Here is a 23,115-nt window from a genome sequence, read left to right as displayed (position 1 = left end):
TTTCCTATTCCCTATTTCTATACTTTTTTGCCATCTTCCTATTTTGATTTATGCTTTGATATTCAATCAAGTTACAAATCCATATTTTCAGACACCAGAGAAAATGCAACTTGTAGACGCCAACTGCATCTTTCTGTCAATCCTGCTTGCCTGTGTATTCTTTGATTCAATTTCCTGAATCTCGCTGCTCTGATCGCTGGTTGAGAAACTTGCGCTCTCTCTTTTACCCCCGCCACCGTCGTACCAGGTGTCTGACTAATTTCCCGCCCCCTAATCCTCAGCATGCTGTACCCTCCTTGTATTGCTCTTTACTACGACAGCCTCGTATCCAACTCTTTCATCCCCGGGCTCCCTGCCGACCTTGCGTTGTCTTTCTGTCTTTTCTCTCGATCTCTTCTTCTCCACCCCTTAGAACTGTGCCAGCTTTAATCCGTTAAAAACCGGGGTTTTGTTGGGTGCCAATGCCACGCTTTGTATTCTCTGTGGTATGTTGATGAGCTCTGGTGGCTGTAGTGTAAGCCGATAAATCCCAGAATTATGTACAGCACCCTCAATCTGCAAGAATGCGTATGTGGCTCCCTGTGACTCCCTGTGACTTACCATGGATCTTTGCATTTCGTGCCTCGTGTATGTAAAGATTTTTTAGGTCATCACTGTTTTCAAAGTTTGACAAAATAAAGTTAGTATGTGTTTACTGAGCACCAGTTTAGCTCACTTTTCTGTTTCTTGCAATATGAATTGAAACCAGCAACAAGGAAGACAAATTTAAACTGCATTAATGTTCATTCTTCAAGTGCATACTAAGTATTACTTTACCCTACTTACTTTGATTATGTATTATAAATCAATTACATTATGTAGGAAAAGTTTCACCATCATTTAACCATTAAAAATGAAGGAAGTCAGAATTCATTCATGATATTTTTTTCAAAGGATTGATATGTGAACAGCATATCTAAGTTGTACAGCAGCTTAGAACTTCCATTTTTTTAGTTTCTTATTTTGTAACAATAACATCAGATGATGTTAACCCATTGAAGATTAGTCCCAAGTATACTTGGGCAGGTGTCAATGGGAAATGTGTGTTATGGCAAAACCAGTTCATCCTCAATGGGTTAAAGATTCTATCTGCTAAACTGCGTCAACCCATTTCTCTAAAAATTCAAAGTTGTTTAATAAACTTGGATCAAAAGTGTAGAAAGACATGTTGGTGTCAGGATATTGCACTGCTGCAAAAGATTATGTTATAACAACTGGCAGTCTAGGATGCAACAATGGACATGTACAATTGTATGTAGTGTGCCTTGTCACTTTCCTCTGCTATTGATGTCAAGTTATAGATTGTCTTCTTGTATGACAACTTTTGTCATAATCTATAACATAATATATATATTTGGTAAGTGTTAGATCATTTAAACAAATCTCCTCTTGTTTGGAGACTTAACTATCCTTATTCTATGGCCTACCCAATAGGACCTGGAGAAGGAGACCAGCCAGTGTGAGGTGAGGTACAGGGACCTGGTCCAGAAAGGAGAGGCCCTGCTCTCCCTGGACCCCCAGATCCCGGGACTGGGCTCCGACATCAGCTCCCTGCAGAGCGGATGGGAGGAGCTGCAGCGGTTGCTGGGCAACCGTCGGAACCAGCTCAACACAGCCAAGATACTGCAGGTAAGGCAGCAAGATACAGTTCATCTGGTATTGACCAACCTTTACATGCAGAAAAATTGGTTTTGTGGTTGATAATTTTGTTTTTGCTGTTACTTGTTGTTGGTTGTAATAATCGATTATCACTAACTTGACTGAATTTTGTTAAAGGTTGTTTACAGCCTGTTCCTGTCTTACTGAAAACGATAATTTAAAGTGGAATGTTCTACATGATAAATATTTTTTGCTATGCTGAATTCAGTGTACTTGTTGATAATTTCCAAATGACAGTATTTCTGTGCATATTTTACACATTCCCCAAATTCTTGGGTGTTGCTAGTTTCATGCTAGTTCAGCCTAGTGAAAAAAATATTTGAAAAATTCTACATGTTTTCCAAACTTAAAGTAGTAAATATTGTTCAAGAACTGTATGGAAAATGAAAGTGTCTGCATCACATGATAAGAATTTGAGTAATACTATAAAAGTTCTTACACTTTTAGTGGTGAAGAGAAACATTCAAATTTTGCTAGGTAGCGAATGTTATTGCAATGTTTTCTTGTTCCTGTACATGTATGAGCTCACCATGTCTGTCATTAGGTCACAATGTACGGGGCATCAATTGAAATTCCCCCCAGCTCTTCTTTTGCGGTTTTTGTCCCACTTAGAGAAATATTTCCAGGTCCCGCTAATGAATACTTTCCTATGTTTGCGCTTCTGCAGGAACAGTACCACAAGATCCTGAAGGATTACATGGAGTTTCTTGATACCGCCGAGAGGAAGCTGCTTAATAAAACCATCGCAGCGACAGATGTGAAGGATCTCAATGAGCAGCTCCAGAAGCACAAGGTTTGTGAAATGTCTCCCTCGTGTGTCCGTTTGTTTGTTTGTGTTTTTGCCTTCATCATCCTGATCACTTAATTAGTCTTGTGATGTCACATGTTGTCATTGCATGTGATATACAATGTGCATATTGAGAAGCAAGATATATGCACAGAACTTAGATCATTTTATTACATTCAATGTTTGCGCAAAACAGATCAATATCGTAAATCTTTCTCAAAATACAGTGTGAAGTTTGCAAGTAAAAGAACTGCCATTGGGCTTGAGGGTTTTTGTGTGGTGTAGGAAATAGCCAATATTGCAGCATTAAATTTTAATGTGAATTTTCATGATGAAAATTGATTGCATAATGCTGATTAGTTTCTTGTTATAGCTTTCCACATATTATGGTATTTTTAAGTGGTATCGTCTATTGTTCACAAGTACATGTTCCCAGGACTGCTTCAATTGTTGGAAGTTGTGGATGCACAAAAATGACAGTGAGATTGCGTTAGAAGAAGGCAATGTTTTCGTAGTATCAGAAATGATAACCTAGTATATGATACAAACCATTCAAATGCAAGAAAAGTTTTTATCTATGGAAGATTATCTGATATGATTCACTGAAGGTATTTTTTGTAAAGTAGCTCGTGTTGGTGAAGATGAGCTTTTTACATTTTGTTGATATTTAGGACCAAAAGTGTACATGGTACTACTTTGCCTCATACCACTCATTACTTGCTCATGATTATGTGACAGTCTCAAAATGGAAATTTTTGCAGTTTAGAAACTTTCACACATTTCACACGACATGAAATTAACGTGAAAATAAAAGCGTGGAAGTTCTTTTTTGCCAAACTATATTTCAACTATTCATTGTTGTGACTTTGCTGACGATGTTTGTTTGTTTGGTAAATAAAATTTCATTTCATTTTTGCTTGTAGGTGTAATACTATTTTATATTTTGATTCCAAAGAATTGAGAGCACTAAAAATTCATCTTACCTCAGACGAGTGTGAAAATTTCCACTACTACATTATTCTAACAGTTATCATATGACCGATATTACCCCTTCTGAGAGATGCAAAATGTTTTGAGACACGTCTCGACTTTTATTTGCAAAGTCATTATACATGTAAGTGTGAGCCCAAAGCAATTGATCTTTTACAATTTGCAGGAGTTCTTCAGTGACCTGGACACCCATCACATTCTGATCGAGTCCATCGCTGCAAAGGCCGACCCCTTCACTCAGCAACTCTTCCACGCCCAGCGCTCGGAGCTTGACCGACGGAGCCAGGACATCATGGCCCAGGCCACGGCCAGGGGCCAGACCCTGGAGGGACTGGTCAGTGAGTGGCGGGAACTGGAAGTTGGTCTCACCGAGCTGACCAACTGGCTGAGTCACATCGAGGCCCAGGTGCCCAGCGGGATAAGCGACGACACACAGGAGAGTGTGCGCAAGGCCATTCACAAGTATCAGGTGATTACAGGAGTCCCTTCAATTAATGAAATGAAGAAGCATTTCTTCACATTCTTTTGAAATGATATCACACATTTTTGGTATGTGCTTAATACTCCAGTCACTGAAACTTTCACATTGACAGCCAGTGCAGGCATTCAGAAATGTTTCCATTTGTGAGGTAAAACAAGTACAGTTGAACCTCTATTATCCAGCCTCCCTTTATCCGGATCTCTCTATCATCCGGACGCAATCTCGCCGTGATTTTTTTTTAATAATTACTGGAAGAAAGGAGGATTCCCAACTCCTTGAGAACTCCTACCCAAACACACATGAATTACATATTACTTCCAATTATGATTAACATAAATTGCATCAAATTTCCTTACAAATTGCTTACCTTCAGACATTTCAACATCCCGAAACATCCCCAAATGTAACAATGAAAAGGTTGCAGTATACACATTACTACATGTGGTACTACAATGGGCTACATCAGTACATGTGTATGTATATGTACATGTATAAAGCATTGAGTCTCCCGTATCCGGCCAAATCCCTTATCCGGATGAGCCCCGGTCCCGACTTGTCCGGATACGAGAGGTTCAACTGTATGTACATGCTTGCTGCTTGTTTGGAAGGGATGAGAATAGAAGATTTATACCATATATACACCTGTACCATACACATTTTCATATGCATAATGTGCTGCTTTTCTTTCATATGGGTGTACACTTGTTGTCTAAATTAATGGCAACAGATGTGATAGCAGTTAGTTCAGTTCTGTTTGACGTAAATATGCAGGGTGGCTTGTTGTATACTTTTCTTGTATTTTATACTCATTACTTCTTGATGAGGGCAAACTAACACTTATGTCAATCATTTCAGGAAAAATGGTTTGTCTAATTGAGAGATATCAGTAGTGGATGTTATGTGGAAAGACTATATTTTGCACAACAAAACAAGTGTTGCTACTGTTTGAGTAAAAAATTTATGATAGTTAAGAAAAGCGTTTTGACTGACTGAAAATATCCAATTCCTTTTAACCTTTTTTTTTTCATGCCAGGCTATGAAGGGTATTATGAGTAACAAGCAGCCCAGTCTGAGCCAAGTAGACTCCTGTGCCCAGTCTCTTCTCGAGAGCCTGGCCTCCCCGCAGCTGGACAAGCGGCTGGCCTCCCTCCACGAGCACTGGGCGTCGGTCACGCAGAGGGTGGGGCAGGACCTAGCCTCGCTCACCAGCCTCCTGGAAGAGTGGCGTCTGTTCGAGCAGGAGTCCAAGCAGCTGTCCACGTGGCTCCGGCAGGTCAGCGAGGAGGTGGACAGGTGGAAGGATCCGGAGAGAAGCCGGAAATCCATCTCGGAGCAGCTGGACGAGTTTGCTGTAAGTAATGTCAACCAATTCATGTCACTTGTAAGCCTTGAAAATGATGTCATCTCTCTCTTTTTTTTTTTTTTTTTTTTTTTTACTTTTTTCATTGGATATTCTGAGCTGGTATACCTACATTTTGTAAGGAGATACAAAATGTAGTTGGCAAGCTGGTAAGAAATGTCAGGGAAGACTATGTATTGATACCTATTCTTATGGGTTTGACGTGTGTTGCCAATTGCGTAACCCATTGAGGACGGACTGATTTTACTACAACACACATTTCCTATAGACCCCTGCCCAAGTATAGTCGGGACTCGTCCTCAACGGGGTAACACACAGAGAAGAGCAGCACGAATTTAAATGTAATGTGATCAAGTTATGTAAGAAAGTGGGGTTTTCGTAATTTTTTGGAATATTGATACAAGTTCTTAGCATTTTGCCATTCTAAGGTTTGACATAAGGTAGGGTCAAAATGAGATAGTAGAATCTTGTCAAGTTGGACCCCTATGAACTACTGTAGATACATGATTGTCTCCTGAACTTGATATTCAGAAACTGCAAAAGGATGTCGAGTGTCACCTCCCCCTGAAGACATCTGCCTGTAACCATGGTAACCAGCTGCTGAAGGTGAAGCAGCTGAAAACCCTGCCCATCCGGGAGAAGCTGGCCCAAATCGAGGAGAAATGGAATCACCTGCAGAATGAGCTGCCCCAGATACAGGAGGACCTCCATCAGCAACAGGTTTGCTTGTTGAACCTCCCCCCCCCCTTTTTTTCTTGGTGCTGACAGTGGCGATGATGGTGATGATGATGATGATGATGATGAGCTGGAGGAGGATGATAATGATGATGACAGTGTTGATGGTGATGGTTTTGATGACGATAATGGTGAGGGTGTAAATTGTTAAGGTGGTGATGACTGCAATGATGGTGATTATAATAGTTGTGGTGGTGATGATGGTGGCATTTTGTATACGCTGTGGGTACATTTGTATGTACAATTACATGTATCAATGGTGTGTATTTTTCCTAGCAAAGTGGCTAATCTGAAATAGAAAGGTAGGCCCTACTAGCTTTTCTATTGCTTGAATTTATGACACACAGGATAATCATGTCACATCTTTATATTTGTGGCAGCAATGAGTCATAAAATCAAGAAATTTAACGGATGTTGTATACTTACGGTGACTTGGTGATATTCAAAAATGCCAGACAGAAATACAAGTAATGCAGTAATTTCTCCTCTTTTTGTCTTACAAAAGCACAAGGTTTTCCTATACTAAATGTCTCAATGTTCAGATGAAGTTTGCATATTAGTTTAAATTGTGCCGTTACAGCAGCTTGGTCCTACATATAGTTTTCCTTCAGTGAAAAAAAACCCCAAAAAAACAAAAACGGTGCCAGTGTAAACATTTGCCTTGCTCAGAAGATGACATCCATGGCTTCCCAATGATTAAGTTTGTTCTTTTCATCACAGATGGAGATGCTGCCATCCAGACAAGCTCTCAACGAGCTGATGTTGTGGATGGATAGCCTGGATAGCGCCCTCAACGCCCTCAAGCAGAGAACTTGCAGCAGCTGTGAGGAGGTGGAAGAAACACTTGAGAAATACAAGGTCAGTCCTACAGCAAAAGAGTCTTAAGAGTGATGATTAACTTGTGCATTTGCATCTTTTGATATATTGCTTCTTCTTTGTTTGTCAATAAAGTCCATTTATTTCTTTAATCATACCCTCCAGATCTGATTCCAGTAGGGAAGGCCAAATAAATATTGTTTATAAAAATAATCTTAAAATTGAAATCCACGTTAGCCTTATTTTAATATTTTTCAAGGAATTTTGTGAATGGAAATATGATGCATCACGCATTACCCCGGGGTACCGTAGTACCCCGGGTAATCGCGTTGTGTAGCACCACCTCACGTCCACTCGAGGACAGCCAGAGAAAAATGCATGCACTGTGTGTGCGTGTACATAGCATTCCCATGCCACTGCATGTTATACTATGCGTGCATGGAAGCTGCGATACCACTAGCGTGTACTTTAGTGCAGTGCAGTGCAGTGGCTAGTGCGCGCTAGCTCCAGCACCAAAATAATTTCCTCTTTTTGACATCCAGGGTACAACCTTTTTCCCAAAAAAAATAAATAATTCAACAAAATGGCTGATTTTTATTTGGTACCCCGGGATACCACTTATGTCATCATATCAAGCTACATAATGAAGAAAGATTGAATGATATTCATCAATGTGTAATCTATCATATCAACAGATACAACTGATACCACTGCTGTAAATTCGTTACAAGTGATGTAACTTTCCTGTATGACAAAAGTGCATAATATTGTTACATTAAAAAAAAATGAAATTTGGTACTTTCACATTAATATACATCCTTCTATCGTTTGCATATATCTGTCACATTGTGAAGACAGTTTTGCCTCAATGTATTCCTCTGCTATGCAAGAAATACTAGAAATATTACAATTTTGCAGTCAATTTGATTGCATTTTTTTTCTTTCTCCTCCCAGGGCTACAAAGTCGAGTTATCTTGCCATTTGCTGACGGTGGAGTTCATCAACCAGTCCATCCTCCAGATGAGTCAGGACATCGAGAGCCGGAGGGGGGAGAAGACCGACTTTGCCGAGAAACTTGGTGCAATGAACCAGCGCTGGCAGGTCAGTGCTCTGCTCTCTTCTCTCTATGCTTCATCTGCTCTTTCTCTTCTCCCTATCTCTCTCATTTCTGTGCTCTCTTCTGTTCTCTTTCTTCTTCCTCCCTACCCTCCTCCCTCTCCTTGTTCGATCTCTCAACTCTCTCTTTCTCTCCTATTTCTCTATTTCTCTTTTCCCCCTCTCCTTTCCTATCTCTCTATCTCTCCTTTCCTATCTCTCTATCTCTCCTTTCCTATCTCTCTATCTCTCCTTTTCTATCTCTCTATCTCTCCTTTTCTATCTCTCTATCTCTCCTTTCCTATCTCTCTATCTCTCCTTTCCTATCTCTCTATCTCTCCTTTCCTATCTCTCTATCTCTCCTTTTCTATCTCTCTATCTCTCCGTTTCTATCTCTCTATCTCTCCTTTCCTATCTCTCTATCTCTCCTTTTCTATCTCTCTATCTCTCCTTTCCTATCTATCTATCTCTCCTTTTCTATCTCTCTATCTCTCCTTTCCTATCTCTCTATCTCTCCTTTTCTATCTCTCTATCTCTCCTTTCCTATCTCTCTATCTCTCCTTTTCTATCTCTCTATCTCTCCTTTCCTATCTCTCTATCTCTCCTTTCCTATCTCTCTATCTCTCCTTCATCCTCTTAAGTAGATATTCACAGTAGCTGCATTTACATGCTTTCAAAATAATGGTTTTTAAAAACTGATAGGTTGTGCAACATGATACAAAAACCATTTATTCTTGTGTGTAAGCACAAAAACCACACACTCTTGCAATACGCCTTACAATGTGACTGTCAATCCCGCTTGATTTGTTGTTGTTTTAACTCCAATATTATGTCCTGTTGGGCATGTGGGAATGGCACACATACAAACTACAGATTTTTTTTTTTTCCTGATCCCATAATGCTGGAGATTCACAGCATTTCAATTTTCACCCAAGTGATTTTATTTAGTCGTTTGTGAACGATGGCAAATAAAATAGATCTTCCAATCCTATGTAGAAACCAGTAACTTGTGTGTGAATCAAATGCGACTATTGACTACTTTTTGGTTGTATATTTCCATTTCTTGTTCCAGGCCCTAAATGGGCGTGTCAATGAGGAGACCAAGGCACTGGAACACCTCCTCCAGCGCTGGAAGGCATTCAACAAGGCCCTGTCTGAGACCGACGCCTGGCTGAAGGACCAGGAGGAGAGGGTCAAGCCCTTTGATGGTCCCATCGGTCAAGAGGCCAGCATTAGGGAGGCTCTCAGGGTTTGTGAGGTGAGAATTCCATCCATCAAGTTTAAACTGTCAAGTCTTCTACTGTAAACACAGAAATTTTCCAGGTACATTAATTTTCATGTATTTCACGCTTCTTTTGGCTGGTGTCAATTCTAATATCTTCGTAATTTTCTGTGCAAATCTTGAATGAGATGACAGTTGCGCAATGTGAATTCAAGAACCAAAAAATATGTTTTTGAACCACTCAGTGCAAAAATTAGAAGAAAAAAAATGATTGTAAGGATATATCAACATTTACACTATCACGAATGATTAATCCTTTACTTCATTCATTCTATGTTAATACCACATGTTACATACATGTAGCACGTAGTCAATTAGCCATGGCCTTTCTGATCGTATGTCAGGTGATACAAAGTATGATAAAGACAGGAAATTGAAACAATTTAATTTTGCCCTTTTCAATGTTTGGCTAGTGATTCAGTTTTGATATCATTTGTGCATTGTTCATTGTGGTGTTTGATTATTTTGATTGTTATGGTTGTAGCAAATAAAGAAGTCATCCATCACTAGTGTCTGTGAAATGCCATCAATGAGCCCTTTGTCATAGCAGCATGCATGTCTCCTTGACATTGTACCCACAAGCTTCACAAGTTGCATGATATGTTTTGTCCATTTCTATGTAGGTTAAGACTTGACAATATTCACCGAAAATCCATGATACAAAAAAATGCTGATGAGTTGTAAAATGAAAGATGGAATCTAAACATGCCAAACACTTTCCTGTAATTCAAGTAGAAATTTGTGAAATCTTATATGTCAAATTTTGTATTTGTTAACTGTTGTAACAGAGCATAATTTACATACTTAAAAGGGATTTTCTAATTCAATTTTCTTTTTTTTTGCCATGTTCCTTTGCTTCCTCGTGAAGGCCATCGAAGAGTCACTCAAGAATCGAGAAGGTGAAATCCGCCAGCTCCAGAATGTGGGACTCTCCCTCACACCGGACAAAGAGTCCATCAAGAAGCTGCTGCAGCCCCTTGCCAGTGGTCAGTCCAAGCTCCTTCGCCTGGTCAAGCACCTCCGGGCTGACCAGGTCACCGCCCTGGAGCAGTGGTCCATGTACCAGGAGACTCTCACCACTGTCCAGCAGGCACTGGGCAAGGCTGAGTACGCCCTCAGCCGCGGCAACGTCGTCATGGGGACTGTGGAATCGCTTCAGCTGCAGACTACAAAACTCAGGGTGGGTATTTGTGATTTGATATGCAGGCTGAATGTTCATGCATACACCACATGCCAGTGTCTGCTGAAAGTAAACCTATGACTGCCCAAGTTTATAGCAGTTGTAACTGTCAACATCAGAGCAGTAGAATGAGTTGTCTTGGTATATCACTTACCAAATGTGGTGCTGTTTACATTTTTTTTAATCAATCCCTGCATGAATGCAACACTCCCAAATGTATCATTTTCATGCCTGCTTTGCGATGGTGCTGAAACTTAATCTGTGTTGATGATGTATTTATTTAGCATAGTCAAACTACTGCAGCACTAATTTTTTGCACAGATTTGCAGCACTACATTTTCCCTCTGCTGTATAGAACAACATAAGAATCAGAACAGTATAAGAATAAGCAGTTACAACAATTTGCATATCAAAGCCCAGTACCTACACAAGAATATATATCAATGATTTACATGTAATCTACACATTTTCCAGTGTACTGCACATGCCATTTTGCTCAAGATCTTGCAGTATTCAGTGTTGACATACATTGATATATTAGCTTAAACCGGAAGGTCTTAAAGGGGATGGCTAGTAACTGATCAGTGGGAATCAGTGGGAATGCTGGAGGATGATTGTTTCAATCCTTGTGGGATTCATTTAAGAGTACACTATATATCTATTCTTGTGTGAAAATTATTTGCTTCAGAATGGTCTCATATTCAAGTAATGTGCAGTTTAATGTTTTCAGGTAAGCGTCCCCGGTCAGTGACGGGGCATTAATCTGCACATTTCTTGAATATGAGACCGTTCTGAAGCAAATAATTTTCACACTACAGTAGATATATAATGTACTCTTAAATAAATCCCACAAGGATTGGAACAATCATCCCTCAGCATTCCCACTGATTCCCACTGATCGGTTACTAGCCATCCCCTTTAAGGACATAAGGGAAACCTTGACTGTTTTTGCATGGCTGACTTCAAGTTGATTGTACAGTTTTGTGAGCTGCATTATTGATTCCTGCTTCTTGTGATTTATGTCTTGCTCACACCTCTTACACCCTCCCCCACCCCTTCCTTGGATGACACAGGAACTCCTTGCTCAAAAGGTGAAGAGAGAGAGTGCTCCCTATAAACCTCCTCACAGTGCTTGTTGCAACTTCTCAATTTGTCTTTATTTGTTGTGCCATTAATACCTCCCTCCTTACATGTTGATGAGTATTCTTTTTAAAACGGAGATCTACCTCATTGTCACTGTGTGGGATCTGTTCAAAAATTTGTATGAAGGTGTAAGCTGTATGTGGGGTGTAGGAACTGTGATGCATGCCAAATGCATGCCTGTGTAACATATTTTCTATGAGGTGTCTTTCCCCATATGTCACTGTAATTGTATGCAGTTGACTTCCAAGAGAAGGAAGTGAGCATTTTAATGAAGAAATTTGCTGTGTTTGCTGTGAATTCTCATGCTGTCTCTATCTGACATTGAGTATTTTCTGTGGTCAGTTTACTTACATGTCTTCCAGTTAGTCAATGCCTTTAACTTTAAAAAAGATTTAATTCAGGCAGTGAATTCTGCTAATAGATACTCTTCACTATCAAACTAAGATCAAAGTTAATTCAGTCCTGACTTATTGGAATAATACAATGCAGTGAATGCAGTGTGAAGTCAAATTATTTGGCCATCAACCCCACTTGATTCAGGGTCAAATGGCAGATGCAGTGATGCAATGATACTAGAACGCACTGGTTTATAAATGACACAAAACACATAATAATGCACAATGGCAAACTTTTCTGCTGTTGTGAAATAAAGCTCATGCTGGTTGTATTTCCAAGTTGATGTAGCCTACATAATTTCTTCCATGGAGAAGATAAAATGGCGAAGAATGTACTGCACATGCTTGAAACCAAGAGTTGTTGATTGTGCCTGTACTGGTGATTTCTTGCATTGGGTTTGCTTTCCAGAAAATGATATACTCTGTTATACCTGAAGTGCAGTAATTCTTATCTGTTCTGATAGAGGCAATATCTTTCCTGTGTGCTGTGTTTCAAACTCAAGGAAAGCTCTACATACAGTGTGTGCACAATAAATAACAATTAACTAGTGATATGTGGCATATGAATTTAATTATTATGTTCTATTTCTGTGACAGGAAATCCAAGCTGAGCTGCGATCCAGCATCGGTCAGCTGAACACACTGTGTAAGCTGGCCGACCAACTCCAGAGGACGTGCAAAACAGACATCAGTGCTGACCTGGAGAAGACAGTCCAGAACTTGTCCTCAAGGTAAGAAGAAGTCTGGGCCTTTTTTGATAGCAAACTAAGTTATGATGATGGAAATTGAGAAAATGACAATAGTTCCAAGAGAATATCATGGATTGTACATGTGTGATTGATTTGTCATAAATGAGCTTATTTGTCATAGATAAGCAATTTGTAAAATATTTGAAAACTTATCTTTCTTTTGATTTTTAGTCATGTAAAGTGCATAGAGAATGTGCTAGATTATGATGCACTATATGTAATCAAATTGTTATTATTATTAGCATTAGCATTATTGTTATTATCAATACCAGAAGAATGTTGCTACATGGTCCATGAATACTTCTCTTTTGTTTGATTATGCTTAATTTTTTTTCTTGTCTCATGAAAGCATGTCCTGTTAATCAAAAGATAATGAAAAAGATGTAATTATTGTGATTTTAAATTATTTTGGCAAATAAAGCAAATTAAATTTGTGCACTAGACGTTTTGTTGACGATGGTAAATTTAGCGATTGCTGTTTCTCGTTTCCCATCAGATGGAGTAAGGCTGAAGACGAGCTGAAATCCACCATCAACCTGTTTGAGAAGGCCATGTTGCTATGGCAACAGTTCGAGGATCGCCACGCGGAGACGGAGGCATTCCTGGAGGACAGGGAGGCCCAGAGCACGGAGTGGATGCAGCGGGCCAGGGAGGTGGAGGGAGGGAAGGAGAGGGCTGAGGGATCCAGTGAGGAGGCAGTGGAGCAGGAAAGGGTGCACAGATGTCATAAGTGCCAGGTGACCCTTGACCTCTCAGCTTTTTTTTGGTATCTTCCTCTGTGCTTTAAGATAAGAACATGATGGATAAAAAAAATTGCAAGATTGCTGTTGACAGTGAGCCCAATTAGCAGTATTTGTAGATGGTGATAAAAGAAAATTGAAGGTAATTGAGAATTTTTAGATATCTTCCTTCCCCCCACCCCCAACACAAACAACCAAACCAAGAGTATACAACTGTATGTGTACACAGAGCTGTCAAGTCTCCCTGATTCTGCAAGAGTCTCCCTTGAAATGTCAGAATCTGTTCATGTCTGAATAAAGAATATTAAAACCTCCCTGATTTGGGAATTATTTTTGCCCATTGAAATGCGTGGAACACACAGATCTCCCTGATTGCTGTGTGGAATCTCCCTGATTTGGATGTCGCTATATTGGCAGACCTATGTACAGCAGATCGTTATGGCCAACTTGGACTTGATAAAGTGGAGCAGCCATTTTACACAACTTCATCTCCTTCTGCACCTCAAAGTAGTGATTACTTCTGTCTTTCAAGGAAGGAATGATTGATTGCCAGCTAATGCTTGTTAAATTACAGTGTATTTGATATAAGGTTTTAAACTTTTTTACACTCGTTGAGGGTAGAGGAAATAAGGGAAGAACAATACATGTATTGCAAATACAAGCTACCTATAATATGAGGTGTTCAAATGATACTCAGGGACATATAGGCCTACCTATGATATATCCTTGTTAACATGATTAGGAAAGGATGTTAAAAAATGCTTGCTGTAATTAACCCTCTTTATCTTTTTGCTTTTCCACATGCAGGAGATTCTTGATGATGTCAACAACTTTTCCACTGCAGCCAGTTTGCCAGAACTGGTAGACCAGCTAGTCAAATACATGGATTCGAGCACAGCCAGTAATATTACCTCAAGGACCAAAGTTCTTCAAGAGGTCAGTATTTTTTTTTTTTTACCAATTAAATACCCAGACTTTGTCGACTTGCAGCTTGCGACACTCTTTCATGTATGACAGCATTTTTCTTGTGAAATCTACAATCACCTAGGATGTATTGAAACAGAACAATAATGTTGCAATAATATGCAGATTTGGAGCGGTTAAACAGTGATGTAATACTGCAAAGTGAAGTATGCCAAAGTATGTCACAGAAGGTCATCTAAGGTCTAAGGAACCCTAATGTGGAGGGGGGAAGATTTGGGTTTTTTCTTTTGTATGAAGCCTTGCTGTGTGACTTTTATACAAGGCCCAGTATGGGTCATCATCACAGCCGGCCTGGAAATATATTCCACTTTCGGCAGTGGCTAGCTTCTCAGAATAGTGCTTGCCAGATTGCCATTTCAAAGGCTAGATACAAAGTGATCCTCAACCTCTGTGCAAGAATTATAGATTGAAAGCATTTATTTCTCTGTCAGAATCTCATGTGTAGACCACTTAAACAGATGTTGCCATTTCTAGCATCTTTTCCTGAGGATGTTTTTCTGTTTCTCGATGCCACACCCCAGCGCCTGGACGCCCTCCAGAAGTCGCTACGGAGACACATCAAGGCAGAGGAGCATGACATTGAAAACCAGCGGCAATTCAGGGAGAAGACTAAGGGGCTGCTGGACTGGCTGGAAGACGTGAAGGACTCCCTCAACATGGAGGAGCCAAACAGGTCTTCTGACGAGCACACCATCAAGGACAGGATGCAGAAACTCAAGGTGAGGACAGTTGGTCAAAAATAAAATTGGGTGTGGAAAGATAGCATAGAATGCTCATAAACAGTGAAATGATTTTAGTGTGGTATGTCAAATGGGAACTGAATCTTGTGAGTGGTTCTGTAATGTACAAATTGTACATACAACATACAACAGTGTAGAAACTGTGTCTAAATTTTGCGGGGGCACACTGTTTTCTAAAGGTAATAACAAATTTCCAATTCGTACTTCAAATTTGAATATAAGCTTTCAAGAATTTACAACAAGAATTTAGTGAACATGGCCTTAAGGCAATATCTCCTACATGTAGTCAGCTGAATCACAAATTCAACCAGCCTCAAAGATTACCTTACTGGCCCCATTTTGTAAAATATCATACTCGCAAAATATATGTATATGGTTTATATTACAAAAGCAAATGGCTTAGATTGGTAATGACATGTATTGTATTTTTTTCCCCTTTATCTCTGTGCCTGATAGTCCCTCCTGGTGGAGTTTGCTGAGAACCAGCCTCACGTCAACGCCCTCAACGAAATCGGCTACCGCATCAGCCTGGACCGGCACAACTCAGGCCACCTGGCCACGCTGAACGTATGGTGGAACAAGCTCTACACCTGCCTCTCGGAGAAATACCGCCACCTACAGGGAGTGCTGCTCCAGCAGCAGAACTTTGCCCAGAAGTGCACGTCGTGGATGAAATTCCTCGCGGAGACGGAGGAGAACCTCGCCGTGGACATCGCGGGCAGCTACGACGAGCTGCTAGAGCAGCAAAAGGTTTATGAGGTGAGTGAGAGAGAGACTTCCATCAATTGTCATTTCAGAACTTACATGGAACCTATGTCATGTCACCAAGTATTTAGTCTTCATTCATAATAGTTGGAATCGGACATTACCCCATGATCATCAGTATAGCCAGCCAAAGTGAAAGAAGCGTGTATTAACTTAAATTTGTCAAAGTGGGCTTACATTGTAGAAGTGGTTGCCATCATTTTTATGCCTCTGCCCAAAGGGTGCCGGAGGCATTATTTTTAGTATATTTTGTTGGCCTTTGGCATTACTTAGTCTCTCTCTCTTCTTTCTTTAAAACACAACATTATTTAGTCTTTATTCATAATTGTTGGTATCAAACTTATTCTAACATTATTCATCAGTTTCAACAATCGGTGAAAGGAGTGTATATTTAGTTTGTTTTTTTAAAGTGAGCTTACATTGTAGAAAGGATATACCATCATCTTTTCTTCTTCTCTTTTTTCTCTCCTCTCTTGCCTGCCAGCTCTTTGAGGCAGACATCTTCAACCGACAGCAGATCCTGTTCTCCATCATCAGCGACGGCCAGAGGATGATCCACGACGGGGAGGTGGACGACCCCGAGGAGTTCCAGACCAGGCTTGCCCAGCTGAGTGACCAGTGGCAGAGCGTCATCCGGCGGGCCAGCCAGCGGAAGGAGATCATCGATAGAAACATCAGGTGAGTCATCTCAGACCTCTCCTTAGCTCCCTACAAGCAGGATGGGACCATGAGATGTACTGTAGTGTATATGCAGCATATTTCAAGAGTGTAGTATTTTTGCAAAGTTGGACTTGTGAGGCAATTTGATTGCATTTCCAATTGTGAACCACTATGAAAAACAAGAATTGTTTCTTTTCAGAAAGTTAGTGGTTTCCCATTTTTGAAAACAATATGATAGATTACAGCTCATTTGTGTTCTGGGAGGCAATATATTTGCAAGTTGTTAATGTCATGAATATCAGTCAACTGGTAAAAATTTGTAAGAGAAAAGCACATTGTGTACAGTATCAGGAGTTTCGATAATTCCAGTGGATTATATTCGAGTTCAAGTTTCATATTCAACTTTTACTCTACATATTTTCCACAACTATCTGGTGGTATTGAGCTTGAGTGTAAGCTTGATACTATGAACCTATTGCCGATGGGACATCGTAATATTCAAAGACTTCAACCTGCCTCCAGGGGGTTGACAGTACTTATAATATGGCTTTTCCTTGCTTGGCAGTTGACTTTGTGTGCAGAAAAAATTTGTTGAATCTTATGATGAAAGTTGTATTCTGTGAGCTTAATTACATGGTTACTAAAGTTATATGTTGCACTGGCATTTCTAATTTTGAGTGTGAGATGTAGAAATCTGATTCTTCCCGTGAAAGCTATCGAAATCAGTGTTATGACTTGTAAGTCTCAGAGTAACCTGCATGTGATATTGGTGCATTTCTTGATGCTTGTGCCAGGTAGAACAAGTCGGTTCTTTCAGTAGTAAAGTCACAAGGTAGAGATCTGAGAATTTTACTTGATGTTGGGTAATTGAAATCATTAATTGATGTCTATGTCTTTTTCGTGTTTGGGCCATCAGAGACTGGCAGTCTTACAGGACAGCTCTGGCCAAGATGAATGAGTGGTTCCGAGACATGGAGGCTGAGGTCACAGGCTACCACGTCACCACGGCTCCTCTTCAGTCTCTCAGGGCGCTTCATGAACAGACCAAGGTGAGAACAGTTTGACGTGAAGATCATCTCAAAACATCATAGTCATCCATCTCATGATCATCTTATGAGATGAATGAACTGTCTTGATACTAATTCAGAATGTTGTGATATTTCATAAAAATTTGTGTTTAGTTATGCACCATGAGGTAAAAATTGCTGTATGTATTTCTCTTGTAGCCATTCAAATTTGGTTGTCATTTCACTGCTGTATTTGTGTTGACAAATGTTTTCAGAAAACGCAGATATAGAACAAAGTCAATAACAATGGGTCACACTAATAGCAGTGTGATTTGATAAAAGAATTTTGTTTGAGAGCTCTCCAGCAAAATCACTTAATTGTTGTGGTTAGGTGCATGAAAGTCTGAATGCTGGTGAGATGCACATTCCTTGATTAACATTTGGTAGATTTCACCTAAACACACACTGGCAATAAATCAAAATAGACGTGTCCATTTTTTGCTGCTTGTTCAAAAGTTTGCAAACTACACAGTTACATGAATTTACAAAATGTAGTTATTTGTGATCATCAAGTGATGAGCCTGGCTTTGATTAATCCAGAGCTCAACTCATTAAATTTTTCAAGTGACTCAATCTTTCTCTGAGAAAGCTATAGTAAGTTTCATCGTCAAGAAGGAATTTTGTAGTGTATTCTTTAGAATTGTAATTACATGTACGTTAGAAATGTATATGGTAATTTCGGCACTTTTGCACTATGAAATATTATCATAAATGATTGTTACAGTACGTCTTGTAGTTAACTTTTTGCAGCAGTGCCCTCCATAGTAAAACAAACATTCATAGATTGTGTAGAGAGGTACGGTTTTGAGCACCAGTTTGACCATCCATCAATCTCACCCTGGTCACTCCTCCTTCTCCTCGTTCATCCAGATGACCCAAAGGCTGGTGAGTGTCCAGGAGGGAAGCTACCTCGCCCTCAACGAGGCGGGCAAGTCCCTGCTGCGCAACTCGGACCGGCTGGCCGGCGACACCCTGCGCAGCCAGCTGATGGATGCCCAGAACCGCTGGCACTGGCTGACCAGCCGGCTGCGCAAGCAGGAGTCCCGGCTGGCTGAGGTCCTGGGCCGGTGGGATGACAGCGAGGGCCTGATCGAAGAGCTCCAGGGGTGGCTGAGGGAGGCCCAGGCCATGCTGGCCCGCCCCCTGCCCACCCAGTACGAAGAGCTGCAGAAAGAGCTACAAAAGTGCAAGGTTAGTCTTCTCTCCTTCTAGCTCCTTATGGTTCCTTGCTTCTCCTAAAACTCCACCCCTACATTTCAACCTCATTTTACTATCTGTTTAAATTGAGCATGTAGCGAGGCAAAAGAAATTTACTCCATCTTTCAATTCCACAGCGCATTTTGAGACGTCTTGACTCTTCTGACTTTTGTGAGAGCGTGGGGTTTTATACATCCTCACTTAACACTTTTACGACTATAAGATTTTGTTCATCAGCACGACTCTCATATTTTCCTTGTGATCACTTCATTGACCTCAGTCATGTAATATATCATATTAAAAAAATTCATGAGACTTCTCTGAATTCATCTATGCATGCACAATTTATCTGCTAGGTATATTGCTCGACACACAAGTATATTTCCATGTATGCAGAATATATCTGGGAGGTATATTGCCTGATTCACAAGTATATCTTCATGTATGCAGAATATATCTGTAAGGTATATTGTCTGATACACAAGTATATTTTCGTGTGTGCACAATATATATCTCCTAGGTATATCGCCTGATACGCAAGTATATTTTCTTATGTTTCCTATGCACCAGGAGACAGAAAATGCCTTTGGGAGCACCAAGGGTAAGCTGGAGGTGCTGCACCAGCGGGAGGAGCAGCTCTCGCCCTCGGTCAGCCCCGACGACATGTCCGTCCTCCATGAGCGCATCGTCCTGCTGACCAAGCAGCTGGACGAGGTCCACCACCAGGTGTGCCAGCGCAAGCAGCGTATCACTGACCGCCTCAACGAGTGGGCAGCCTTCACCGAGAAGTACAAGGAGTTCTCCGACTGGCTGACCGAGATGAACATCAAGGTGTCGCAGAATGGAGAGAGCAGCATCGAGGACCTGCTGCAGAAACTCCAAGGGGTGAGTTGGACTTTTCTGTTCTTTGTGTTCAAACATTTGATGTTTATTTTCTATATATTCATATGTTTTAACTTTTTTCCTGTGTTTTCGTATACATGGTTTTTGTTTCTTTATCATTGAAACATTGTACTCCATTCTGGAATTCACAAAAGAACAAGCATTTCAGAGTTTTGTAATAGTACTAGTTCTGACAATAATCATTGCATATCCCTTCTGTTTTGGAAGCCTTCTTTTTTTTCAAAGGGCTTTTGAACAATAGTGTTCATAGACACAGATACTGTACAGGGTAAATCACATTGATTCACTGTTATTTTACAAGAAATCAGGAAATTGCATGGCTCTGCTTTTATGGTGGTTGTTGTTATTGTCATAATATACTTTTCATTCCAAATATTCCTTGAATTGTTGACATACATGTATTTCATGATTATTTATGTACTGCTTTGCTGCATTTTACACACAAATATCCAATTTTACCCAAGGTCAAGAAGTAATGAAAATTCCATAGATAAATTCAATGTCTTCGTAAGATAAGTTTACCTTTATCCATGAAAGGCTCACAAATATCAGCTTTATTGTTGAAAAGACCCCATCAGTCTCATGGTTATCAAAAGCCAAGCAGTTTCCAGAGACTTGAGATTTATAATTGGTCTGCTGCCCTCTTGCTGCGAAATGAGCACCTCCCGTTTTGTCACTTCTACATGTGTGCACATCAAGACGTTAGCACGCAACTCTCAGAGATCATTGTAAAGAATAAGGGGCTGTCATTCCTGTGTGCTATGAAGGAACTGCGTTCCCTCTTAATCACGTATGGCGCCATCTATTGTTATGCGATGTGTATGTGCGTATGAATCCAGGCACTTTCATAAGGGAGACTATGCTTGTACACGTTCATGTACAATTAGCAATGGTAACAAACTACATACCCGGTACCAGAGGTTTGAATCTCATCTGGAGCTTGACAGTGTTCACTTTGGGGAAAATGTGATTGTGATTTGATTTGATTTGATTTGATTTATTGGTTTCTGTATCATCATTGTACATACACACATTCATGTACAAACATAAATATAATAATATTTATATATAAGTATTTTCTTGTTCATTGCCTGTGTACAGTGTACAGCAAAAGTACAACAAAACATACAACAATGAATAATACAGAGGGGCTACAGCATAAACGTAGCTTGATTTGCGTGCAGCCCCCGTAGCATAACATGATATTATAATATACATCGTGGGGACCAATAACCTCCCTCATCAGTAGCATATCAAATCCTTGGGATGGAACATACTCTAATATGTTCCCTAGCTCCCATGCTAGTCATCGTTGTATAATGTGTAGATGTATGTGTATTGTCTCTACCCATCTTATCCAGACCAGACTGCATTTATGATAACAGTGTTAGCATATCATCCTCTGCTATCTGTTTTTATTCGAGAAGATGAGTAGGCACTTGCTGGCAGTAGATACGACATAGGTCATATCAAATGTTTTGTAAACATTGCCTACTGGATACTGGGCAACTGAAGACAGTACATCAGTGCATGGACAATCTCCATCTCATTGTCTTGCCTATTGAGGTCATGTGACCACTTAAGAGTCCGTAGGAAGATGCTAATGACCTGCAAATAGCATTTAAGAGCTGCCCCCACTGTTCACAAGTATCTAACTGTGTTTATCTATTACGTAACAGAGGTAATGGAATACAGTAATGGTGTTTGCCTGGCACTCAGCTCTCATGGGAAAGGCAAATCATTGCACTATTCAACAACTTGATACTGATACAGAACAAGATTTCTAACCCATCAAAGTTGCTGATGATATTGTGCCAGTGATACATGTAGTTAATAGATGTACAGCATACAGTCCATGCATATCTAATTTGTGTGGCACAAAAACAGCGGACAGTATAGCTTAAGATTAGTTCTTGATCACTTTTATTCATTGTGTGGTAAAAGCATCTGCAATCATGATTGAAAGAGCATTGATTATGCTTCCGTGCTGGAGGTTATCAAAGACTTCATTGAAAATGTGATACAAAATCACACTATAATCAGTAAGTACATGCTTGCAGGTGTCTTAGTGTTATTGTGTGTGTTTCATTGTCAAGAGTATAGTTTTACAATTAGCAAGTTTAGGTTGGTAGTGGTACATTGTATCATTAATTTCTTCCAAATGATAATGATACAAACATTGAAAAGTATTGCAGAGGCTGGGTATTATGTTTATGGTAACTGATAATCAAGTGTAAAGTGACAACTGGTACACATTTGGAAAGATCATGCAACATTTTGTATGTTGATTGATATTTTGCTTTAGATATTTTTGTTGGATATCTCTTCAAATTTTCTGTCTTCTGAAGAAACTTATGATGTTGAGTATAGGAGTTTGAATACATTGCTTTGGAACATACAATGTACATTGTGATTTTGATGGGGTTCAGCTTCTCCAATTATGTCAGTCTAGATGGTATAAGAAGTAAATGTTTGTGTGTAATGTTGCACTGTACCCATTCTACTTGCATTACAGACAATCACAGTAATAAGTTGGGAATTTTTTTGAATTTCAAACCAATTATTGTTATTATTATTATCATTATAATTTGATGTATGCTTGCCACATTATAAACACTTGCAAACATGTAGTAAAGTTTAATGGATTGGCTTCTGCGTCACTCGTGAACTGAAGTATATGAGGTTTATGGTGACATATTTACGGCTTTTACTGGCATCAGACGTCATGCTTTACGAAGCTCTTTCAGAGGGAACAAGATAGTAAGCAGGACTCGCAATAAATGATTGTCCAGAAAAGTTGGGTGTACTTTGTACAGTAGGGTATCTTGCATGTTTAAGACTCTGGTATAAGTGTATCTATTATGTGTTGAGTGTTATGTGTCCGTGTGTGTGTTAGTGTGGCATCACTCAGTGTAATTTTGCATGTGGTTGACCAAGCTGTGGTAAGGTGAAGGAGTTGCCTTTTATCGTAGACTACCAGATTTTCTTTTCTAAATGTGACAATTACGAAGAGCTGCTTATCAACTTTAAGAGAATGTTGATATCCATATGACTGCAGAAACTGTTGATTTTTGTTCTACCTATCTACTACTGAATGCAGAGGGCACCTCAGGAATAAAGTTTGGGCACACTGACTTCTATTACTTTACATTTTTGATTACAAAATACTGCAAAACAACCCATTATCTTGGCAAATTGCATCAGTCAGACAAGTTTCTTAGTAGAACCCTTCAATATATTGCAAGCAAATTCCAAATTGCGGAAGATTAATATTGAGCCATTCTGAAACCTATGTTTTAGCTTTATCTGCGTGACTATTCTATCATCTTTATTTGGCCTTTCGTGCGA

The 23,115-nt window shown here is 39.8% G+C and overlaps 1 protein-coding gene across 1 annotated transcript in view; it reads left to right on the top strand.

The window, feature by feature from the left end:
• The window catches only part of LOC140237504 (uncharacterized), a 184,746-nt gene that overhangs the window by 124,118 nt on the left and 37,513 nt on the right, over positions 1–23,115 (top strand). Inside the window, exons 59-76 of the mRNA XM_072317473.1 lie at positions 1,474–1,668; positions 2,366–2,491; positions 3,642–3,944; positions 4,990–5,307; positions 5,848–6,036; positions 6,772–6,909; positions 7,822–7,968; positions 9,035–9,220; positions 10,113–10,424; positions 12,560–12,693; positions 13,208–13,448; positions 14,259–14,387; positions 14,957–15,154; positions 15,632–15,934; positions 16,425–16,618; positions 17,517–17,649; positions 18,538–18,858; positions 19,435–19,749. Of these exons, the coding sequence (XP_072173574.1) occupies positions 1,474–1,668; positions 2,366–2,491; positions 3,642–3,944; positions 4,990–5,307; positions 5,848–6,036; positions 6,772–6,909; positions 7,822–7,968; positions 9,035–9,220; positions 10,113–10,424; positions 12,560–12,693; positions 13,208–13,448; positions 14,259–14,387; positions 14,957–15,154; positions 15,632–15,934; positions 16,425–16,618; positions 17,517–17,649; positions 18,538–18,858; positions 19,435–19,749 (3,882 nt within the window). The remainder of the gene's footprint in view (positions 1–1,473; positions 1,669–2,365; positions 2,492–3,641; positions 3,945–4,989; positions 5,308–5,847; positions 6,037–6,771; positions 6,910–7,821; positions 7,969–9,034; positions 9,221–10,112; positions 10,425–12,559; positions 12,694–13,207; positions 13,449–14,258; positions 14,388–14,956; positions 15,155–15,631; positions 15,935–16,424; positions 16,619–17,516; positions 17,650–18,537; positions 18,859–19,434; positions 19,750–23,115) is intronic.

This window comes from Diadema setosum, chromosome 1, assembly GCF_964275005.1.
Source record: "Diadema setosum chromosome 1, eeDiaSeto1, whole genome shotgun sequence".
Classification (NCBI taxonomy): domain Eukaryota; kingdom Metazoa; phylum Echinodermata; class Echinoidea; order Diadematoida; family Diadematidae; genus Diadema; species Diadema setosum.
Note: the sequence above shows the minus strand (reverse complement) of the source record. Positions and strands in the feature narration are given on the sequence as shown.